Genomic DNA, 25,396 nt, shown 5'->3' with positions numbered 1-25,396 from the left:
AAATCATATCACTAGTCAAGGGCTCTGGTTAAATCATTGATTAACTTACTTCCTAATCCCTTAGTTAAAAAAGAGAATTGATGAGTCACTCCTGGCACATACTAAAGCCATATTTATAATATTCAGAAGTTGAGTTTTTCAAATTTAAAAATAAACTAATGTTGCTAGGGATGGAGAAAGGTGCTTCTGACATCTTAAGGAAAGCCTAGTTGTAGGTAAGCCCTCTACCTCTAGACACCATGCCATGTTTTCATCTTTGCTTTATCCTTTTTCTTTAACAGATAACCCCTGTGACCTCATTTTTAAGGCTCTCTCTGATTCCCTTATTCCTGATCCAGTTATAGGCACACAGGGATTCCCAGAAGTGGAAAAAAAAAAAAGGTGCTTTATTGCATTCTTTTTTTTTTTTTTTTTTTTTTTTAAAGATTTTATTTATTTTATTTGACAGACAGAGATTACAAGTAGGCAGAGAAGCAGGCAGAGAGAGAGAGAGAGGAGGAAGCAGGCTCCCTGCTGAGCAGAGAGCCTGATGCGGGACTCGATCCCAGGACCCTGAGATCATGACCTGAGCCGAAGGCAGCGGCTTAACCCACTGAGCCACCCAGGCGCCCCGCTTTATTGCATTCTTAACAGGATTTATTGTGAGAAGTAATTCCCTGTTGGAGGAAAGGAGATTGTGTTGTTCATGCTTGATTTGTGTATTTTTTACTCTAGATTAACCACAAATACCCAGAAAGACGACTGCTCGTGGCAGAATCCTGTGGAGCATTGGCACCTTACCTTCCTGTAAGAATTGTAATTTTTTCTTAAAAACTTTTTTTTTTTTTTTAATAATAGAGAAACCTTTTTTCAAGTGACTTATACATTTTAATTCAAATTCTCCCAGGGCATGCTATCCTAATAAAGGAAGAAGATGAGCCAAAAAGATAAGGCTCATGTTGATATAATGTGGCTTTGCAGACGGGTATATTAACCGTTTTGCATGAGTCTTAAATATATTAAATTATCAGCAGTTCAAAGTTTGTGGTTCGAGGACCCTGGGAGGTTCTTTGAGATACTTTCAAAGGGGTCCATGAGTTGAAAACTACTTTCATAACATTAAAATAGTTTTCATCTTTTTCTCTGTGTTTTCATTTACGTGATTGGTGCAAAAGCTGTAATGGACAACAGTGCCAGTGCATTAGGACTGATCAAGGCAGTGACCACCCCCCCCAATATACTGATAATGATGCATCACTGCCATGCACTCAGAAGAAGCCAGTTTCACTTAAAAATAACATTGATGAATCAAAAAATTATTAATTCTACTAAATTTTGACCCTTGAGTATGTGTCTTTCTAATATTTTGTGTGGCAGAATAGAAAATACTAATATCAATACCTTTTGCTGTATCCTGAGGTATAACGGCGATTTCAGGAAAAGCATTTCAAATAGGCTTGAGTTGTGATTTGAACTAGTTGCCTTTTTTTATGAGATGCTGATTTTACTTGACCAACCACTGACACACAAGCTCTTGTATTTAGCAGACTTTTTTATGGAAATGAGTGAAATGAGCCTATCACTTTATGGGGAAAAAAAAGTAGATGGTATTTATTGCCAATAATAAAATTGCAACTTTGAAGTAAGAACAAGAATTTTGGAAAACTTATTATCTGCCACCATGGGCTTCACAGCTTCTAAGTATATAAATACATTTCTGAGATCACTGGTGATATTAACAAATGTGATTTTTTGAGATTATAATAAAATGTGTCAGTATTGAAGAGCATCGGAACGAGTGTGTGGTACAGTGTTTCCCAGGTGACCGGTGCATACTGCTCAAAATCACACATGGGTAAAAAGAGGGGCAAACTCCCAGATAATTTGGAATTTTTTTTTTTTTTTTAAGATTTCATTTATTTATTTGACAGCAGGGGACAAGCGGGGGTGCACAAGCAGAGGAAGAGGGAGAAGCAGATTCCCTGCTGAGCAGGGAACCCAGTGTGGAACTTGAGCCCAGTGTGGGGTTCAATCCTAGGACCCTGAGATCAAGACCTGAGCCGAAGGCAGACACTTAACAGACTGAGCCACCCAGGTGCCCTGACTAGTGGAATTTAATATACCAGAATTTAGAGTTTATTAGCAAGGAACAACATCATGATTTCAGATTCTGCATTGCATCTAACCTTTAAGAAACTACCACTTCTCCAGTTTTAAATGTAGAATTAAAATATATATTCTTATCAGGAAAGGCTATTAAAATGCTCCCTTTTTTAATTACATGTCTCTGTGGGCCCAGATTTTCTTAAAAACTTCAACTGAAGCAATGTATCATATCAGTGGAATGCAGAGCAGAGAATCTGCCTGTCTTCTTTTAAGTCAGACATTAAAGTGATTTGCAGCAAAATATAAAGCACCATTCTCACCAATTCTTTTGTCTTATAAAGTTATTTTCAAAGATCTTTTATTTATTTGACAGACAGAGATCACAAGTAGGCAGAGAGGCAGGCTGGGTGATGGGGAAGGCAGGCTCCCTGCAGAGCAGAGAACCTGATGCGGGGCTCTATTTCAGGACCCAGGGATCATGACCTGAGCCGAAGGCAGAGGCTGTAACTCACTGAGCCACTCAGGCGCCCCATATAAGGTTATTTTCATTAAAATGTTTACATGTTGCTAACCTTAAATGATTTTACTGTTGCTTTTAAATTTCTTAGTGTAATTTCTAATACGATAAATGTCGGTAGATATTACCTACCCAAATAAAAGCAGTTTGCAGTGCTCATTAATTTTTAAGTGACTAAAGGAATCCTTCCACCAAAAAGATGAGGACCTTTGGACTGTTAGGCTCTTTTAGGTATCTTCCCATAGGTCCAGGGCTTAGAGTAGGTAGAGGAATGAAGTGACATCATCGTTATTTTAACAACTGTAGTTTAAAGGAGGACTTGACAAACTACAGTCTGTAGACCAAATCTAGTCCATAGCCTGTTTTTGTAAATAAAATTTTATCAGAACACATACCCATTTGTTTATGTATTGTCTGTGTCTGCTTTCATACTGTAACAGCAGAGTTGAGTAGTAGCAACAGAGACCTCACAGCCCCCAAAGCCAAAAGCATGTACCATCTGGCCTTTTACAGAGTTTGTTGGCCCTTCCCTTAAATGGTCAGTTTTGTAAGATTGTTCTTAAAAATGATATAAAAAATGGAATTGTATGATAATGCATGAGCCATTTATGTCACACTTACTATTAACCTCATATTCTTTGGTGAAGAGTGAGAAACCAAGATGACTTGGTTGTCTTTTTTAAAAGTAAAATTTCTTATTTTTTTAATTCAGAAAAATATAAAGAAGAAAAGACTAGTCCATAGTTTCACTTCCAATAATATTTCTTTTTATTTCATTAAAAATAACTTTTCCTATGGTATAAAAAAGAACAAAATGAAAATCAAAGACTGCTTCTGTGGCCTACCTAGTCATTCTCTCCAAAGATATCCATATACTGTTAATAGTTTTTAATCAGTTCTTGGAGAAAATAAAAATTTATGCATATTCCAGTTTGCATTTTTATATTTGAATTTTTCTTACCCAAAATTAATCATACTATATATATAATACTCTATATCCCTGACGGTAGACACTATTGGTAGGTTCTTGTACGGGTAACTTGTATTTTTAAATTTCTATTCTGTCAGTACCTCCACATTTTGCTTCTTTCAGCATTTGCATTCTTTTATTTTGACAGTGTTAAATTGGCTCCGACCCAGACTGCACAGATTTATACTCCTATTATCAGTTCACTGGAGTTCCTATTTTCACATACCTTCTCCAGGAGCTGTACATGATGAAATTTTTAAAATATTTTTCCATCTCATAGGAGAAAACTGATATCTTGGTGTTGTGATAAATCATGTAGATAGATATACATGAGTCAGTTTTGAGCATCCTTTTATTTACTGTTCCAAGCAGAGATGAACATCACATGCATGAAGGGAATAAATAAGCTGTTCTACACTGCCCCGGATATTAGAATGTTAAGCGGTATTAGACTTAATGTTTCCTCTATGGATATTCCTTTACCTTATATCCCACCACAGTTGCTAACAGTAAAATCTCAGCGTGGTCATGGCTTAAATGGAGTAACGCCTCCTGACTTGTCCTTTGGGTTCCCTATGGCATACTGAAGCTAACTGCCGTACTTGACCTCAGCCCGGACCAATGTGAAGCAAATACCCAGCTGAAGTTCACTTATCTCCATCCTGCTGCCGAGGCTGATACCAATCCAGAAGCCCTTTTAAGATCTCCAAGATAGTTTTGGGGCAGTTTTTATCCTAAAGGATAAGTAAATAAGGCTGTACTAAAATACATATTCACCAAGCTAAATGTGATCAAAATTTGGTAAAATTACATATATTTTAGTTTCTAGGAAGTCAAACCAAAAACTAGGCCATTTAGGGGCACCTGGGTGGCTCAGTGGGTTAAAGCCTCTGCCTTCAGCTCAGGTCATGATCTCAGCGTCCTGGGATCGAGCGCCACATCGGGCTCTCTGCTCAGTAGGGAGCCTGCTCCCCTTCTTCTCTGCCTGCCTCTCTGCCTACTTGTGATCTCTGTCTGTCAAATAAATAAATAAAATCTTAAAAAAAAAATAGGTCATTTAAAGATGACTGTTAGACCTTGCTCTGCATACTAAAATTACACTGTAAATTTATGAAAATGGTCACATCCTCTATCTTTATTGTATTCTAACCATTAGATGTGAAAAGGACCTAAACAAGTTTAGATTTGAAGAATTTTATAAACTGATCAAATTATAATAATGGTCCAGAGAAAGGAAGTAAAGGCAAGAATTTATATAATGATAGCTTTTTATTTTATCTTCAGCCATTAATTAGAATAAAACATTCGTTGTTGTTGTTGTTGTTGTTTTTATTTCATTTCTTTTCGTGTTCCAGAGTTCACTGGGCTAAAACATTCTTTAACAAACAAAAGAAAAAATTGTGTGAAATTAAGAATAGCAGTAGTTTCACACAAAAAATTGTGTGAAATTAAGATGCAGCTACTTATATTAAAGAGTAGCATCTGAGATTAGCAATGCAGTTCCCTTTGAAGTATTTTTAAAGTTTGCTCTCATATTTTATCATCTTGTTTTTTTCTTAGTTCTTCAAAATTAGGAACACCAGGATTTTAGAATGCTTCCACACTCCTACCCAAGACAAATGTTTTTGATTAACGGAGAGATATTTGTAATCTCTCCTGTTATTAAAACTCTGAAAGCTCCTCTCCGAGTTAAAGACAGGTATTAATAGCAGAGTCATTTTCCATTTAATGCAGCGTTGACTTTGTTCATTTGCCAAAAGTGCCTGCTACTGTGTGCTGTAGGATTTGAAGGATTTGCACATATTTAGTAGATAGAAAAACATGTTGGAAGATGATACCAAATTCAAGGTAGATGTTATCTTCAGGGAGGGTGGAGGAAGAGGGAGAGGGTGAAGAGAATCAGACAAGCTGTATCTGTAAGGTCTTAGGTCTTTGGGAAATGAAGACCAAAAAACAGCAAAATATGAATGTATTTAATCTGGGTGTAGAATATGTGGATGTCCATCTTATTATTTTCTGTGCTTTTCTGCTGCTAGCATAAAATAAATAGTAAAAACATGTTTTTGTTTACTTTCAGAAAGAAATACGTAGCTCCTTGGTTCTCTCAATGTTGCAACAAATGTTAATGGAAGATAAGGCAGATTTAGTAAGAGAAGCTGTGATCAAAAGCCTCGGTATCATTATGGGATACATTGATGATCCAGACAAATATCAACAGGTATGTTTTTCAGAATGAACCCCATTTATTCCATTATAAAATTCCAAATAAGTTAATATTCCAAATCTCTGATTCAGCTACTCAGTAATACATAGTAGGAATGGTAGGTATGTCAGCTTATGGCTGCCTTGTTTTACTTCTTCAGTTCAGAAGAAAGAGTGCTAGGATTCATTTACAATCTCCACCATAGTTTTGTGGCGGGAAATTGGCAACATGCATGCCATGTTTACCACCTTTTCTCTTTGGTTTTCGCATCAATGGATACGTGACATTTTCTTTCAAGAAAATAGGAATGATAGGATTATGGATGGCTTGCTTTCTTGCTTAAATGTTTTCTAAATGTACTGCAGTGTAAACTTACTGCTTTTTTATTGAGGAGCTTTTTTTTTGGAAGTTTATTCTTTTAAAAATCTTAATTTTACCTGTTTCTTTTTGGCAGGGTTTTGAATTGTTGCTGTCAGCCTTGGGTGATCCCTCAGAAAGAGTAGTTAGTGCAACACATCAAGTATTTTTACCGGCTTATGCTGCCTGGACTACAGAACTTGGAAATTTACAGTCTCATCTTATACCTACATTGCTGAACAAGATAGAAAAACTTCTCAGGGTAAATGCTTTCTTTATGTATACAGTTTACAGAAATTAAAAGGTTTGTTCTAAATCATCTTGAAAGAATGCTGGAGAGCAAAGACAGAAAATACCACTTGGCTGAACATTCTGATAATTTACCAGTTAAAGATTTTTATTGGAGTGGAGCCAAGAGAGATTTGAGGAAGTTCTGCTTTGCGAAAGCCAGGTGAAAAAGGAAATGAAGTAGCACCTTTGTGGAACTCACTTGTACATTATTGAGAAAGCTAGCTCTGCCTTGTCTCTTCTGAAGATTTAAAGATTTTGGGTAATGTATCAGCTCCAGTTCCCGGAATGCAGAGCTGACTCAAATACTAGTCTCTAAAGCTTTCTTACATGTTGTCAAATGCTTTAACTGTGTTTCCCTCACCGCAGTAGTTCATTAAACACTTTTTTTAACCGAGTAAAAGAAAGGAAGAAAAGTTGAAAAAAAGATAGTAACTTCTTGATTTAATTTTTATACTAGAGGTCCCTTTTAGGGTCTAGAAGAAAAACTAATGTTTCTTTAATGGCTCTTACGTGCATTTGAGTAAATACCTTATAAACAAAACATTATTATTTCATTCTTACAAGTCTTTGAATTTTATTTTGGTTTTGGTGTGGAAACTGAGCATTTAGGGAACCTGCCCAAGGTCTTATAGCCGTTAAATGACAGGTTTGGGTCACTGATAACAAACTCTTAACCATTCTACCCACAGATTTTAAAGAATCTATAAGGCTCTTGCCTTGTAACTACTCTGTAGACAGTCTTAGATGTATCCACACATATTTATTTAATTTTTAAAAATTGAGCTGTTTTTTCTGGAAATTTAAAAATGGGTATTAAAAAACTATGGATAGCTAGACTGAAGTATATCTTTTTGTGAAACCTAGGAAATTTTTTAAAGCACTTTTTTTAATGTTTGCATTCCTTCTACCTGGAAATTATCCATACCTTTGTTTTTCTTTTTCCATTTCATAACATGGTTAATTCCATTTTGCTGTTAAACATATCTGTAGTATTCAGCATAGGTAATTCTTCCATGAAGAGATTAACTAATTTAGAAGTTGATAGTATGTAACTCATGTGTCAGGTATTTCTGACACAGTTGTTATTTTACAGCATAGTAATGACATCTCAAGTGGATTTGAATAGCAGTAAACACTTTTGTCTCTAATGATTCTATTTTCTACTTTAACATTTGGTTTCTGTGCTCCATACTGATCCTTTTACTCTTTTTTTTCTTTCTGTTTTTTCTTTCTTTTGTTTCCTTTTGAAGTTTTTTCTCCTACATTTCATCTGTGCTTTGAATTATTTTAAAATGCTTTCAGTGCTGGCAAATATAGACACCAAATCTGTAAAAGATTGGAAGTCGAAGGAAAGTAGCAAGCACTGCTGCTGGTTTAACCATTTAACATTTAAAATGATTCATGGGGCTCACTTTAATTTCTTTATTCCGACTTATAAAATTTCAAAGGATAAGATCCTCTTAAAAGAAAAAATATCCCCATAAAAGAAGTTTCATACAAATGGAAATGACTGATGTCCACCGTAAAGTGTTCCATATAAAAAATTATATTACTTTTATAGTGACTTAGTGCTTCTTCACATTTTCATGTACTTAGAGAAATTAAGAAAAAAAAAAGAAATTAAGAAAAGATGCATGGACATCTCCGTTAGGTGCTATGCTATGAGTCTACCATACAAATCTTTTAAATGTTTTATTCATAGCCACAGAAAGGAAGAGCATTATAAATACCTAATTTCAGAAAACTAAAACTAGCTTCCACCTCCTTATGTTTCAGGAAGGAGAGCACGGGCTGGATGAACATAAGCTCCACATGTATCTTTCTGCTTTGCAGTCCTTGATCCCATCTCTCTTTGCATTAGTGCTACAGAATGCACCTTTCTCCAGCAAAGCCAAGCTTCATGGTGAAGTGCCACAGATAGAAGGTACTGAACTTAAATTATGAAAGGAAGATGTAGAACATGAGCAGCTTAGCTTCCCAAAGAATTGTTTTTATTTAAACTTCTAAAAATCACTTTATATGACAGCATGATTATTAAAATACATGTGTGGAATCTCGTGGTCATAGATTGTGTGATAGCTAAGTTAAACTGTGGCTTCATCTTTTATGAAAAAACCTCATGGTATTATTTTATAATATTTGTACTTTCATTCCAATCCTAACCTATAGTCTTTCTATAACCTTTTTTCCAGTGGCCAAAGTAAGTTTTCTTTCATTAATAGAGCTGAATCAATGAAAAGATCACTGAACAGTTACTAGTGCCACTTTATGAAGCTTATCATTTCCACTTTCTTTATATTTTTTTCTGCCCCGTCTGTTTCATCTTACTTTCAGTAGGGGAAGGTACATTTAATTACTCTTTTCTCCTTGTCCTTGATAGAAATATAAGCATTTGTAGCAGATTCTTTTTTTTTCTCCAAAGAAGGAATATATCTTAGTTTCAGAAATTGTGACATTCATAGCAAAAGCCCGTCTCCTCTCAGTGACCACCTAACTAGTAAGTGACCTTTGATCCATGGCACTTACTAACCCCACTGCACCCAACCCCCAGGATAAAAAGTGGCTATAGACCAGCTATTACTTTGTAGGAGATCCCTTTGCAACATCTTCAGATTTATGAAATTGTCCATGTCTCTGACTGGCTTCTGATAGACAAAAGAATAACACTGAGAACATAAACAGACAATGTTTTTAAGAATTGCAGTTTTCATGTAAACTGTGGGCTACCTTTAATCTTTGGGATATGAAGCTATGTCCCAAGAATACACGAATCATTGAATGTCTGTTTTACTGGAAAAATTGAGAATGGATGGAGTAGAGTTAATTTAACATTTCAAAATATTATTGAGGAGAAGGAAAATTCAGACTTTTAAGAAAGGTCTTCCTAAAGCATTCACAGCCGTCTGCTTTGGGTTCTACCCCTTCATGTATTAAGGTTCCTTGTCTGCCTAGGGGCTTTCCTACTTCTAATTCTATCTTTCTTTTTCTGTCTTGCCATATTGGTTTGCTAAGGCTGCAGTAACAAAATACCACAAACTGAAATTTATTGTCTTGCAGTTCTAAAAGCTGGAGGTTTCAGATCAATTTGTCAGCAGGGTTGGTTCCTTCTGATGGCTCTGAGGAAGAAGTTGGTCCATGCCTCTCTCCTTGCTTCTGATGGTTTGCTGGCAGTCTTGGTCATTCTTTTGCGTATAAATGCCATCACCCTGATCTCTGCCTTCATTTCCATGCTTCCATGCTTCCTTCCTCCATGCTTCCTCTGTGTGTGTCTGTCTCTATGTCCAAATTCTCCCCTTTTATAAGATCAGTCATATTGGACTAAAGGCCCCCTGACTCCAGTATGACTTTATCTTATCTAATTATATCTGCAACAATACTATTTCCAAATAAGGTCATATTCTGAGATTCTAGGGATTAGAACTTCATAGGAATTTTTTGGGGGTCAGGGGGATACATACATAGTTCAACCTATAATATTTTTTATCATCCTTTCCTTCATGTATTTAACAAATGACTCTTGAATGTTTCCTTTTGCCAGCCAGGTGCTGGAGAGTAGATGAAAATGGTCAAAACAAGTGCTTTAACATCCTGAACATATTTCTTCTATCATTTATGTGAACTTTGCTTGTGATTATGTCTTCAGACCAAAAATAATCTTTTCTTTTTAACCCACACAGATATTTTTCTTACCAGTTTACTCTACAGCATTAGCTAATCTTTATGTCAGGCACTATCTTAAACACTTTGGATCATTCATGAATAAAATAGACATAACTTTCTGCCATCATTGAACTTATATTCTAGTGAGAGGAAAACATACTAAAGAGTCCTAAGAACTGTTAGGTTGCTGGATAATTGTGTTTATTTTATTGATAATAAAATGCTGGTATTTTGCCAGCCTATTAAAATGCCATTCTGGGGACCTTTCTATATTGTTATAAATTAGATACTCATATTTTAAAAAGTTCTCTTAAACAGAATCATGTTGGGCGCCTAGATGGCTCAGTGGGTTAAGCCTCTGCCTTTGGCTCAGGTCATGATCTCAGGGTCCTGGGATGGAGTCCCGCATAGGTCCCTCTGCTCAGCTGGGGGCCTGCTTCCCTTCCTCTTTCTCGCCTGCCTCTCTGCCTACTTGTGATCTCTCTCTGTCAAATAAATAAATAAAATCTTAAAAAAAAAAAAAAAAGAATCCTGTTTTGAGACTCTTGAACCATTCTGACTACTTACCTATAATAACTGAGTTATTCAAGTAATTGCTTATTTCTTGACATTATTTTGCTTCTATTAGACCTACCTTTAAATCTTTTTAGACCTCACTCTCCCTATAATTAATTTTGATGTATCTATTTTACTTTAAACTGTTCGATTGGGGCGCCTGGGTGGCTCAGTGGTTAAGAGTCTGCCTTCGGCTCCGATCATGATTCCAGGGTCTTGGGATCAAGCCCCGCAACTGGCTTTCTGCTTGGCAAGGAGCCTGCTTCTCCCTCTCCCTCTGCCTACCCCTCTGCCTACCCCTCTGCCTACCTCTCTGCCTACCTGTGCTCTCTCTCTTTCTCTCTGTCAAATAAATAAATAAATAAACTGTTCGATTATTTTTCAATAATTTGTTAGTGTTTTTGAAGAAATAACATTAATTCTATCATAGTATAGCAGATTGTTACAAATATGATATAATCCTGTTTGAAATTATATCAGATATGCTTTGACATGATATATTTCTATATGAAGTACAAATATCCCTCACAATTCATATTTGTATGACTCATGGGTTGAGATACAGTGAGAATTCCAGCAGAAACTCCAGATAGTGAGAAATACCATATTACCCAAACTCATGTATTTGTTGGTTGGTATATTAGGAAAACAAATAGGAGAGTCCAGGGGCACCTGGGTAGCTCAGTGGGTTAAGCCTCTGCCTTCAGCTCAGGTCATGATCTCACAGTCCTGGGATCAAGCCCCACATTGGGCTCTCGGCTCAGTGGGGAGCCTGCTTCCACCCCACCCCCACCTGGTGCTCTGCCTGCTTGTGATCTCTCTCTCTCTCTGTCAAATAAATAAATAAAATCTTTGGGGAAAAGCAAAACAAAAACAACAAATAGGAGAGTCTGGCTAGCAAAGGATGACCTTTATCTGATCTGAACTTAACATATTGTTAAAAGCCTTGGGCAGCATAAAAAGATAATAACATCTTAATTTTGTCTTTGAGCCTTTTAAAAAATTATGTGTATTTCATGTTTTCTTAAGTTTACTAATAATTATTAATCCATTAATATGTTTGAGACAATTCTGTATATTTGTGTCTTTTTAGGATATTAGTCACTATACAGGAGTTTCTAACAGTGAATGAGGTGTTGGCATGCATTATTCATTTAATAGCCATCAAAAAGTGTTCTCTTAATAACTTGGAATCTATTAGGATCTGTAAGATCATAAATTTTATTGATATGCTTACAAATTTAAAATATGTTGGTTATAGCTTCATGTTTTATTTACATAATTTTATAAGTTCTTCCGTTTTCCCCCCAAATTTTTAACGTATATTCTTGGGACCCTCCCTGGTTGTAATATTTATAGTATATTTTGCCTTATCTTTCTGGTCACTGGTTTTTATACTTTATATTAAGCTAATATTTCTCAAACTATGGAAATTTTTTAAATTAAGTATTTAATATTAGAGATTAAATATGTAAGAAACCTGTTCGGCTCAAGCTTTAATGTATTTTATGTCACTATTCTCTGGTATTCATTATTTCCCCAGTATTAATCTATTAGTTGCTTACTGCCTGAAGGAATCATATTTGTCATATTTACTATTTCATAGTTATAAACAATCTGGTAGATTTAACAAGTATTTCTGGTTTTTTTTAATTGAATTCAATTTTGTCCGACATCTTTGGGCCAATTTTAATTTAACCTAAGTGAAATTTTAATCTTCATTAGCAAACTATGTCATTACAGTATTTGCTTATTAACTATTTAGTTTCATAAAATCTTAATTTTTGAGATTTGTTTAACTCATTCACATGTGACAAGAATTTGTTTCATTTTTTTTCCTTAAAAAAGGTAAAGTTTTTATGGACTTTGGGGAGGGTTTTTGCTATGGTGAGTGCTGTAAAGTGTATAAACCTGGCGATTCACAGGTACCCCTGGGGCTAATAATACATTATATGTTTATTAAAAAAATAAAAATAAATTATTAAAAAAATAAAAATAAGATAATCAAACAAAAAAAGATAAAGTTTATAATAAGGTAATTAAATATCAGGAGGCAGGATCTTAGTTTCCTTTGGACAGAACAGTTCATTTCACAAATGGCCATTTTCACATGATTTATTTTGTTTTTATTATTTATAGTGACTAGGTTCCCTCGGCCTATGTCGCCTCTTCAAGATGTATCTACAATAATCGGAAGTCGTGAGCAATTGGCAGTGCTACTACAACTTTATGATTACCAGCTGGAACATGAGGGGACAACAGGCTGGGAGACTTTACTATGGGTTGTCAATCAGTTGTAAGTTCCTGCCTCCCTTTTCATTTCATACACCTCTGTCAGTTGAATGGAAGATAGCTCACTGTGTTTAGCCTTGGCACTGAGGGACAAAATATAAAAAATATAACTTAACATAATTGGCATTATCTGTGATAAACTTCTTTCGGAGAGGAGATTTATACTACTGGATATATAGTTATTTTCTGTGCAAATGGTGCTGCTGAACTGTGTCAGAATGACCTATCTGCTGCCTTGTTGTTGTTAATAGGGGTGATGGATTTTAAACTACATCCAGATTCTCATTGTTGAAGCTAAAATGGATGCCACGTTAGCCAAGCTTTTATGTGAAGCATCAAATCCAGTAATTTATTTCTCAACTTCATAGTTAGAACGCTACCATTAAGGTTCCTATATTTTATGGCAAGCAGTAAAAATATAGAAGCAGTTTATAGAACAGAATATAAGCTTAAAACCCTCCAAAGCATCTCAGACTACTCCTTTGATTTGCAAGTTTGCTGACTATGAAAAGCAAATCAGTGGGTGCCTGGATGGCTCAGTTAGGTCTGGATCTCAGCCTTAGGTCTTGATCTCAGGGCTGTGAGTTCAAGCCCCGTGTTGGGCTCCATGCTGGGCATAGAAAAAAAAAAAGAAAAGCAAAACAAGAGGTTGTTAGATTTGCATTGTTTCAGAAATTAGCAAGGAAACAGAAATTTATATGTATCCCGTGCCTATTTTTCTTTCCTTTCACATTTAGGTTGCCACAACTTATAGAAATAGTTGGCAAAATTAATGTTACTTCAACTGCCTGTGTCCATGAATTCTCCAGATTTTTCTGGCGCCTTTGCCGGACATTTGGCAAAATTTTTACAAACACTAAGGTAAAAACTTGTATTCCATGTTTTCTTATGTGCAAGAGATACAGAAATGTAATGTGTTAATTAATGCTGTAACAGAATAAATAAAAGCATGAGCCCTTCCTTTAGCCTAATTATCTTTTAATATCTTAGAAAAATGTGATAGTAAAAGAAAATTCTAGTCAGTAGTATTCTCATCTTTACTGGTTTTCAGATGATTTAGTATTCTCATCTTTACTTTCAGATGATTTAGTATTCTCATCTTTACTGGTTTTCAGATGATTTAGTCTGAACTTAGTTTATATCCAGATTTGGATATAAGATCTACTCACTGTAGATATCTTGAAGATTTCCAGCATAGGTATCAGTTAGGGAACTCAACTGCAATTCTTTGATGTGCTCCTCCTGTTTTACCATCTACCCCAGATTCAGAGGGGTGACTGTTCTCTCAGCACACTTTGGTCAAAACTCCAGGCGATGGTGGAACCAAAGTAGCTTATACAGAGGACTTGCTGCAAGGATCCAGCTCTTAGAATAGCAGGGACACTTGAGGTTAATGCTGCATCTTTCAGTCACTGCCAGCAGTATTGTTTGTCAGTCACTGCCAGCAGTATTGTTTGTCACATTTGCACATCCAGATTATTTTATAGTTTTAGACAATTAAAACCGGAATGTCCTTACATCCCAATTTCCTCTTTAATCCATTTGTCTTGCTGGCATATTATTAAGCCAGTTCTTTAGAGACCTGATAAAAACATTGAAAGATACAGTTGCTATAATCAAATGCTAAACAAGATGTTTAAAAGGTAAGAATTTTGTGCAGCTCTTTACTACTAACTGTTACTTTACTCTGTAGTTACTGAAATATTTAAAGTAAAGTAGTTTGGTATAGCAGACTGGACAAAATTCAGAAAATGGGTTATAACATTATTATATTTGTGACCCATAATAAATAATTAAGTTGTTTGGGCCTGTGTGAAATCAAGTCACTTCTGTGTGTGAAATAAAAAATCACTTCAGTGTCTTTGTTCTATGATTCTGTAGATTAATCTTTTAACAGGGGCTTCACCTCAGCTTAAGTTGAATATGTAAGTTATTATGCTGACCTGCTGATAGGAGAACAAAAACCAGACCTTGATGCCACTGTAGAAGAAACAGGATCATTTTACATTTTTCACTAACGTCTAATTGTTAAATATAATTTGATCTTATGGTTGTCAACATTGGCAAGCAAATTGTTTGACAACTCTGAAAGAAGTGGCTATTATTTTAAAAAGGAGAGAAGAAAAAGAAGTAAGTAGGAGTCTGCTTTAGCATTTAGCAGTTAAGTGGCTGGCTTCAGTGGCCTGAAATCTGAAGTTTGTGATAATGTTAACCAAAAAACTGAAATAAGCATTTACTCTAACTTAAAAATTATAATTAAATTCTGTATTTGATGTTTAAATTTATATTTTAAGGAAGTTAAAATCTAAGCAGATTGATATTAAATGATGACTATATTACTTATTGAATACATTAAATGAATGGAATTTCCTTTTCATTCCTTTTAAATAAGCAAATGTTTAAAAAATAAATCTAATCATATAGTAATATTTACCTAAATAATCTTTCTATCATCAAGTTCAGTTTTAGGAGGTATCTATTTCAAGCACTGAAAATCATCTTGGTAATTATCTTAATTTAGTGAAGGAAACCAAAGGCCCTTGAGAAAAACTTACTGACTTGAATTGATTTTGAAAATACTTTTTCTCTAAAGGTGTTGTTTTCAGTAACTTGCCTTTGATTTTATTCTAAGCCTCTTAGAAATTGTTATATTTCTTAACCACTCTAATAGTCTATAAAGCAAAGCAAATAAATAGTAGCAATAGTAGTAAACATTTTACTTAATTTAATCATCAGTTGATGCATTGGATCTAAAATTTTGTATCTTCTTTGGCTTGCTTAGGTAAAACCTCAGTTCCAGGAGATTTTAAGACTGTCTGAAGAAAACATTGGTAGGTTCATTGTTATTACTTTTTAAAAACAATTGAATTGCTTCACTTAGGAAAAATACTATATTTGTTATATGCGCATTGTAAACTAGCAAGTACACGTGGAAGTATACGTGAAAAGGAAAACTGTTTCTTGGTTTTACAGCTGTGTCACATCTAATCTCTTCCCTGTGAGATTGTGGTGAGATTAGTCTTTGCTAATTTGATTATAAATATCTACCTTCTTTGTAATTAAACTGACCTAAGACTGAATTTCTCAAAACTGAGTACTTGTACCCTTATAGGTTTGAAGTGGTATATTCAAGATACTGAAAATTATAAAATAAAGGGCCTCTACATCATAATTAGTTATTTAAAGCTTTTAAAATTAAAACAAATATAGTGGAAGAGAATGTATGGTATGCATAAACATTCTTAAAATGAAACTACATGCTTGAATGGGGAGTTCTAGCCTCTCTGTTGATAGTTTTCACTCATCTGTCTTAAGAAGTCTAGTTATAGCACCATTGGCCTAAGAACTCATTTCTTAATAGATCTTAGGTCCCTGTGTATTTTTCTAGTTCCTAAGAATTGAAAAATGTTAGAAGGGAAAATGTACAGCCTCCCTCTTTTTTTTTTTTTTTTTTTTTTTTTAAACTTGGTTGATTTGGGATAGATAAATAATTCTTATCTCAGTTCAGTCCTGCCTTAGTGATTTGGTTCGAGTGATCTACAAAACTCCACCTTGGGCTGTCCTCAGAGAGAAAAATAAAACATAAGATTTTTTTTTTGACAGATGCTTCCCAAAATTTGTATTTTTTTAAAAGGATTGATATTTGGAATGCCTAGTAGTTGGTATTATCTGTTCAGTTATTAATTCTGATGATAAATTAGTGAAGAATACTTACATATTTTAGAAACTGACAGCTTTTAGAATTATTCAGTTATCTCTGAATGTTAGCTGTTCATGTAGGAAGAGATTATTAATCCCTCTGTATATAGTCTGTATCTCTGAATCCAATTTAGACCTATGTTCCTAACCTCAGATTTAACTCTCAAATAGCATATCAGTATTACCCCTAAGGAAAAAAAATTAATCTTATTAAGAGAATAAGCAAACCTCAAATACTAATTGATGTGAAATGGAACTTTCTTTTTTGTTATAATTCTTTCAGGGCAGTTAGTTAAATTTCTTTATGTACTATGTACTACTTTCTGAAAAGAATTTGGAGCAATATAAAAAAAGAAAAATGTAATAAATAATTTGGGAGTATGTAAAAGCAAATCTAAAGGACTTAAAATAGTGCCTAAGGAACAATAAGCAAGAGATGTTGGTACAACGAATAATGTCACACCATCTCTAGAAGTGCTTTTTTGAAAGTATCTACAGGTGATTTTATCTTCTCTTAAAATAGTTGCAGGGTACTCTCCTAGGGTTGAACGCTTTCCTCTCTTCTACCGCTTTACTTAGCCTGAATTTTCCCATTGGAAATAATCAGGGTTATCTGGCCGAAAATCGCTATAGAAAATGGAGGAGGTGCTCTGGAACTAGACTGGTCCTAGGAAACTAGGTAGTATCTCATATCTAGAAGCAGATAAATAATACATACATAGGTGCCTTTTACCTAAGTGCCTTTAAGTCTTACTGTAAATTGAAAGTATAAAAATTTAAGAAGACCTGATTTTATCAATTGGCACTTGGGAGACTTCAAGAAAGCACGGACTTCTGAGTATGGAAAGGGAAGTACAGCATCTCATTTTGGTTATTAAAGTTCTTTCCCATCTACCAAAAATGTTTCTGCTAATGGCTTTATAAAAAGTACTAAGTTGTATTTTTACAACCACCAATGGATATATGTTTTAATCAAAATCATTTTCCTAAGTAATGATAATATTTATGTGTAAACCTTCTAGCCAGTTGGAATTTTAAGCATAATTTGTATTGTGACTTTTTGCTTTACATTTAAAATATGCTCAGATTTTTAAAATTATTTTAATGATTTTAGATTCCTCGGCAGGAAATGGGGTCCTCACTAAAGCTACTGTCCCCATTTATGCAACAGGAGTCCTTACATGTTATATTCAGGTAAGGGAAAAATTCTTTGACTAGAAAATGTAAAGGCACTTTCTGTTTAGAAAGATACTTAACATTATGCCTTTTTAATGTATGTATAAATAAAAGTGGTACCCGTAAAGGAAAACAAAATTTAAATATTTGTCTTATTCAGTAAGTAATTTATTAGTGGAGAGCATATTTGAATAAGTCACCTCAGCTAGGGTGACCAAGCTTCAGTCTCCGTGTACAGTCTTAGGGTTTCTCTCTTCCCACGGGACCTCTAGAGCAGCAGAGCCAGACCTAATACATGGTGGCTCAGGGCTCCTAAGAGTGCAAAAGCAGCATCTACTAGGCTAAGGCTTAGGCCTAGAATCAGCGCATCACTTCTGTGCTGTCTCCTGATTATAGCAAGTTATACCCCAGCCCAAACTGAAGAGGAGGGAACTAAACAAGAATGTGAATCAGAAGCTGTGGTTCATTGCAGGTCACAGTATAACAGACCACCACACTCTACTTAACCTTATTTTAAGGAAATAGTATTATGTTGTATTAAGGTTTATCAGTCATTTTTAAGTGTGAGGCAGTCTCACCAGTAAGGTGAAACTATAGATTCAGGATAAAGCATTTTTAGAGATTAGATTGTGAGGGGCACCTGACTGGCTCAGTCCAGCATGTGACTCTTGATCTAAGGGTCATGAGTTAGAGTCCCACATTGGTTGTAGAGATTACTTTAAAAAAACAATTTTTTTTAATAAATAGAAATCAGAGTGTAAGAATCAAAAAGGAAGGCATTTTTTGCTGAGTTTTCCCCTATTAATACCTAAGGTTTCTTTTGTCCTTTGAATTCAAAGTAAAACAATTCATATTTATTGTACTCTTCCTCCAAAAACAGGTTTGAGCGATCTTACCATTTCAAAATATAGTCTTTTAAAAACACAGTAGTCTATATTTCAACAAGCATTTAGCTTCTCACCACTAAGACATAGCAAAGATAATTTTTAGGAAATGGATTTTCTGTTAAAGGAATAACTTTTACTAGTCTGTATTTAAGTATTTAGTGTCAAAATTAATGAGAACTGAAGTTGGTAAAAATTAATTTTAATTTTAAAATATGCCTTATTATGTTCTAAACCAGGACTGTCTTATAAAATTTTTTGCAACAGCAGACACAATCTGTATCTGCGCTGTCCAATAAGGAAGACACTAGCCACATTGGCTATTAAGCACTTAATAGTGCTAAGGAACTGAATCTTTTATTATACCTAATTTTTTAAAAAGATTTATTTATTCATTTGACAGAGAGAGACAATGAGAGAGGGAACATAAGCAGGGGGAGAGGGAGGAGGAAAGGAGGCTCCCTACTGAGCAGAGTACGCAATGTGGGGCTTGATCTCAGGACCCTAGGATCATGACAGGAGCTGAAGGAGATGTATAACGACTGAGCCACCGAGGCACCCTTATTGTACTTAATTTTTAATCTAAATTTAAATTTTTAAATAATCACATGTGGTGAGTGGCTACCATATTGGACAGCACAGGTCTAAATCTATGAATCAGGATAGTCTTTGTCCTCATACCACTGGGGTCATAGATATGCTGACTAAATAGCTTTAATTAAAATGCTTCTAAGACTGGATATTTCCCCATATTTGATGAAATTTTCTAATTTTGGTAGTAAATTATTATTTTAGTTCTACTTACTTGGTTAGAAATTCATTATCAGTCTTTTTCCTCTGTAGGAAGAAGACCGAAAACTGTTAGTTGGATTCTTAGAAGATGTAATGACCCTGCTTTCATTATCTCATGCTCCTCTTGATAGCCTGAAGGCTTCTTTTGTGGAACTGGGGTAAAAATAATAGCTTATAGTTGCTTTTTTTTTTTAAATTGATATAAAGTTTTTTAAATTGGATGTATGGAATACACAATTTGAGTCTAAAAATATTGGCATACACACCAAATCTTGTGGGTTTTGAGGCCTAAGATTTTTTGTTGTTGTTGTTTCTGGTTTTGCTTATTTGTACATTCTTAATATTTTGTAATCAATACATTATAATAAAAGAATGGGGAAAGACTACAGATGTTTTCTTGGAAGTGGTTGGAGAAATAAAGTTCAGATTTGAAGAAAATTTAGTTTTCCAGGACTGAAAAAGGAGCCCCAAGTAAAAGCCAGTTCATTATGATTTCCGTAATCCTGCTCGTAATCGTATCATCCAGCTGCTCTTTTATAGTTTTTCTCTGCCCTTAATAGCAATACAGTCTTACATTTAGACAGGCTTCACAATTTATCCTTCCCTGTACATGATTTGACTTGATCTGATTTGATCCTACAGTAAACATACGACATAAAGAAGGACATGCGTTGCTTCCCCAATTTTTATAGATATAGAAATTAAGCTCCACAGAGGTTTAACTTACTCATCTGACTCTTAGTCCAGTGCCCTATCTTTTTTTCCTCCTAGGTAAATTTTCTTTTTCTTTTTTTTTTTTTTTTAATAATTTTAACTGCTATGCTATTAAACAGTTGAAATTTCTGTCATAATTGCAATGTTTGTAGAACCTAAAACTATAATTCCTGAATATGCTAAAAGTTTGTGGCTTTGTGAGGTGACTTCCTTTTTTAAAGAATCTTGAATGTAACCTATTAAACCTACACAGAATAATTTTATATGATTTGCCAATGTTTTTGTCATTAATATTACTTATAAATATAGTATTTTTCAGTACACCAGTAAGGCACTGTGGCGCTCACTTTTAACACCAAGTTTTTTCTTTCAGTGCAAATCCAGCCTACCATGAGTTACTGTTAACTGTTCTATGGTATGGTGTTGTCCATACGTCAGCACTTGTGAGATGTACTGCTGCTAGAATGTTCGAGGTATGTAAATAAATACTTCTCTCGGGTCATATTATAATGATTTTGTTTGGAAGAAGGAGAAGGGAATGTTTTTTTAAAAAAGGTTTTGAATACTATGTTACGTTGATGTGTATTTTTTGGCAATAAACAGTATCTAGTTGTGTACTGTGTGATGGGGCAGAAACTTAGTTTTGATATATTTAAGGATGTTTTCTAGCCTTATTGGTTCCTTGGATGTTATTCTATTATCAGTTCTATTTCTTATATTTTCTTTTAAATCTTACTTAATTTCCATCCTTTATAAATCCTTCTGATTATACTTTTCTATTTGTAGAGATAAAACAACTACTAAAATAAACTAAAACAGTGTAAGATATATTTAAAGTTGTAAATTATAGTTGGATTCATTAATCACATTTAAAAAATCAGTTATTGCAAATATGAAAATATTTACTTTATTGACTACTTCTACTTATTTTCTCACTTGTCATATCTAGAATAACATCCCTGTACATTAACTGCCCATAGACTTATTAAAAGAGTCTGTTTAACTAGATTTTCTTAAATTGCCACCAACCCAAGTTAAGTATGAAAATTAAAATGCCTATCTTCTGAAAATTGAAATAGCCATCATAGGGGAAATTATTCTATAACCTACTTGATTATTTTATATTGATTGATTTATATCTCTAGAAGTTATATTTGATGGCTGACGTTGATACAGAGTGTTCCTTATCCTTTTTGCTACTGAGTCTTGCCATAGAGCCTGACTGCCTGGGTTCAGTGTCTGTCTCTGCCACTTAGCAGCAAGTTCAGACTTCTCTGTGCCTTAGTTTCCTCATCTACACAATGAAGATGATAATAATAAGTGTCCATCTCAAAAGATTTTTGTTAATATGAAATCAATTTGTACTTGTAAAGCCCTTAAAACAGTGTCTGGCACATATTAAACTAAGTAAATGTTAACTGTCATTAACATTATTCTTTTTTTCTTATCATGCTATTTCACAAAGTAAAATATAGTTTAGGGAACATATATCTATCTAAGCTAAAATTATCCCTAATATGTATGTGATTCTTAAAATATCTTAAAGCATTTATTTCCATAAAGAGAATTGGTTAATTCCGTCCTTTGGATAATTTTTCCTGAATTTCAGAATTTTTCCACAATTTAAGATAAATTGTCATTTGAAGAATAGAGCATTGGTATGTTTAAAATATGTATTTAAGCAAACTTTTAAATACAGAAAATAGATTTGTGAAATCTAAAGAAAATTCCAGTCTTACCGAGGAGGTTGAATATCCTCTGTCCATGTTAGTCCCTCCCATTATTATACATATTTGATCAAAAAAAAACTATGTTCAAGTGTTCTTTGTCAAGTTGAATGCCAAATTAAAAAAATCAGTTTGCTCTGTAATAAAAGTTCCTTGTGAGTATAAATAATTTTGATTATTCAGTATGCTGGGAAAAAAGTCATCCATGAAAAGAAAAAAGCATCCTTTTATATAAAGAACTGTCTTTAATACACTCTTCCCATAGGATTTTATTCTAAGACCCTAAAAGCTACTTCTTTCTCTCAAACCATTTATTTTTCAAATTATGTATGCACTGGCAAAATATACCATATAAATGAAAAAATTTGAGCAAATAAAATGAAACATCCTCTCCATTTTTGTTTTTTTTTTCTGTCTTATTTCTCATATGCGGCTTTTGCCTGGCTTTGGTTTCTACGGTTGCAGTCCGTGCTGGGTTGGAAGCGGTACCTGTGCTCCGGCAATTTTCAGTGTTCTTTCAGGTTGATTATGAACTTCTGAGTCAAATTTGAGAAATTTATTTCAGGATTTTTTCAAACTCATTTATGATAAAAAATTTTTCAGTGATCATGCCAGTAAAAGTCATCAGTAGAAAAAAATAAAGTTAGTTTTTTGGGGGAGCCTGGGTGGCTCAGTTGATTGAGTGCAACTTAGGTCATGATGTCAGGGTCCTGGGATAGGACCCCGAATCAGGCTCCAGCCTCAGCAGGGCCTCTGCTTAAGGATTTTCTTTCTTGCTCTCCCTCTGCCCCTCACCCTATTTGCTCTCTCTTTCTAAAATAAATAAATAGGGGCGTCTGGGTAGCTTAATGAGTTAAAGCCTCTGCCTTCAGCTTGGGTCATGATCTCGGGGTCCCTGTATCAAGCCCCACATGGGGCTCTCTGCTCGGCGGGGAGTCTGCTTCCCCTTCTCTCTCTGCCTGCCTCTCTGCCTACTTGTGATCTCTTTCTGTCAAATAAATAAATAAATAAATAAAATCTTTAAAAATAAGTAAATAAATCTTAAAAGAAATAGTTACTTTTTTGTACAATTTTTGAACAAAATCATACTGAAAGAATAAGTATGTTTCATTAGGTTTTTTAAAAACTAATACTTCATAATTTACAATTGTGCTTGCTTCCCCCTGCCAATCAAGTTAATTCAAAATAAAAACGTAAAAAGCGGGACATTTATAACAAAAGAAAATTTTTAATGTGAGACCAGAAACTGTTGAGAAGAAAGCAAGAAATGGATATACCAAGGACATAATAGGAGATACTTAGTGACATTATATGCTAAATGCAGCTCTTAAGTTTTCAGACAGCAGGACAAAAAGGGGAAATTCAGTCTGTCATTGTTAAATAAGAGGTAGTATGTTACTTTTTGAAGTGACAGATTGTTATTGAAATTGATTTATAAGGAAACTGTCATATGACATAATGGATTTCCCAAAAGATGCAGAAAAGAACTTCATGGAATGATTCCTCATACTAGCTAAGCATGTAACAGTAGCCAGCTCAAAGACAACTGAGGCTTGTGAGACCCATGTGGCTGAGTCCGTTCTCTAACTGCCTATTGTCTCCAAAACCCTGGACAGGTTACTTAACTTCTTCCCTAAGACTCCGTTTCTTCATATGTTAAAACACTGATATTAGTCATTGTACTTGGCTCACCAGGTTTAAGGTTCAAATGAGGGGCACTTGGGTAGCTCAACTGATTAAGCAGCTGCCTCCGCTCAGGCCATTATCCCAGGGTCATGGGATCAAGCCCTGTATGGGGCTCTCTGCTCAGTGGGGAGCCAGCTTCTCCCTCTCCCTCTGCCACTCCCCCTGCTTGTGCTCTCAAGTAAATAAATAAAATCGTAAAAATAAAAAAAGGTCAAACAACACATTGTATGTAAAATGTATAACAAGCGATAGCTCTTAAATTTTCCCTTTTTTTTTTCTAGCTTAATAAAGAAATTACTCCTAAAACTACAGAGTAATGAAAAATTAACTCGTCCCCTAGATTCCCCCCCCCCTTTTTTAAATGCTTTTTGGCTGGTGGTACAAGATAGTAGAAACTTTAAAATACACTTTACTGATTCAAATCCAAGCTATCTTATTTATAAAGTGGTACAGAGAAGAAAGTTTTATTTAACAGTATTTGAACTTCTTTCCACTATTTCTTTCTGCTTGATATCTACTATATTTAAGGTGGTAGCGAAAGTTCTTTTGTCATTTTATTCCAGCCTAATTATCCATGTATTTTTATAAAAGTTATTTTAGAATGTGGAAGTAGATTTTAAAGTCAGTCAGTTGTTAAATAGAATTAAGAATTAAATTAAGAATCCCATGTAAAGTGAGTTCTGCTGTCTCTGATACGGTGTATAGGAGGAATGTGTTAACATGCACACGGGTTAGGTTTTTGTTACTAAAAATTCATGGCACCGTCCATCTTCCAGGAGACCTAGATCTCCTACAAGGTGAACAGACTGATTAGCATTTAGGATTCATTTGTTTTTTAAATTCTGAAATTGAGAATGTAGGATTAGGATGTCGCCCTTTTAAAAACAAAATGTATACTCCCCAGTATCGTCCTCTTCTACTCTATTTAGGGTTGGTTGCTAAATGGATTATTTTATCATTAGAGCATAGAAATAGGTTGGTCCGACTGTGCTTATCATATTTTTCCTATTCATTTGAGCTTTTAGAGAAATGTAAAATAACTGTAAATGTTAACAACTTGGACCGGCCAAAACAATTTTTTAATTAATAATTTCTTCATTCAAATACATCAGAAATCTTATATCTTGGACTACTCATAATAATTAAACTCACATTTCTTGAATGCATGATCTTTGTCAGATGCAGTCCTTAGGTATATTACGTGTAGTTAGTAGCACAATGATCCTTTAGGATAAATAACAATATCACCACATTCGGATGAGAAAACTGAGTTTCAAGAGATTATGTAACATGTCTAAGGCCACATGGCTAAGAGGAGAGGTAGAGTCTGAACCCAGATCCAATTCCCAGACGTAGTACTTTCCACTTAGGCTGCATTATGTCTCTGTACCTCAAAAGAGAAAACTGTGTAATGTAAAAGGTTGGGAATTGTCCTGGATTTTTATGTTGACCTGCCATGGAACAATCAGAGCAGTTCAGTGGTGTCTGCTGGCCATTTGAGTTTGGTTTAAAAACAGTCCAGTTTGTACCTTGTTGGTCATAACAAAATGACGCCAGATTTACTTCAACAATTTTAACCATAGAATCCAGTATGTATCTTCTTTTTAAGTTTAAAAAAAAAAAGAAAAGGTTTTTTTTTTTAATTGTATTTAACTGAACACAAAAATTGCCTGGATACTTTGACCAAAAGTACAAACTGCCATTGAATTGGTGACAAACTCTGTTTTCGTGGACTGCTAGGCTATTTAAGCTTTATTCTCTTCCTAAGCATTCTCTGCCTTTATAAAG

General features: G+C 34.5%; 1 protein-coding gene across 9 annotated transcripts in view; it reads left to right on the top strand.

Moving 5' to 3' along the window:
* The window catches only part of RELCH (RAB11 binding and LisH domain, coiled-coil and HEAT repeat containing), a 109,075-nt gene that overhangs the window by 56,913 nt on the left and 26,766 nt on the right, over positions 1 to 25,396 (top strand). For 8 of the 9 annotated variants that reach the window (XR_004278360.1, XM_032311606.1, XM_032311607.1 and 5 more), the window contains 10 exons: positions 715 to 786; positions 5,650 to 5,790; positions 6,230 to 6,394; positions 8,200 to 8,347; positions 12,778 to 12,934; positions 13,668 to 13,791; positions 15,713 to 15,761; positions 17,744 to 17,823; positions 19,533 to 19,639; positions 20,569 to 20,668. Coding sequence is in view for 8 of the 9 variants with exons in the window: in XM_032311606.1 (XP_032167497.1) it covers positions 715 to 786; positions 5,650 to 5,790; positions 6,230 to 6,394; positions 8,200 to 8,347; positions 12,778 to 12,934; positions 13,668 to 13,791; positions 15,713 to 15,761; positions 17,744 to 17,823; positions 19,533 to 19,639; positions 20,569 to 20,668 (1,143 nt within the window). In the remaining variant the exon portion in view is untranslated. The remainder of the gene's footprint in view (positions 1 to 714; positions 787 to 5,649; positions 5,791 to 6,229; positions 6,395 to 8,199; positions 8,348 to 12,777; positions 12,935 to 13,667; positions 13,792 to 15,712; positions 15,762 to 17,743; positions 17,824 to 19,532; positions 19,640 to 20,568; positions 20,669 to 25,396) is intronic. The other variant, XM_032311605.1, reaches the window with a different exon arrangement.

The sequence above is a fragment of the Mustela erminea genome, chromosome 13 (assembly GCF_009829155.1).
Source record: "Mustela erminea isolate mMusErm1 chromosome 13, mMusErm1.Pri, whole genome shotgun sequence".
NCBI classification, from domain to species: domain Eukaryota; kingdom Metazoa; phylum Chordata; class Mammalia; order Carnivora; family Mustelidae; genus Mustela; species Mustela erminea.
The sequence above is the reverse complement of the archived record's forward strand: the minus strand, read 5'-3'. Positions and strand labels throughout refer to the sequence as shown.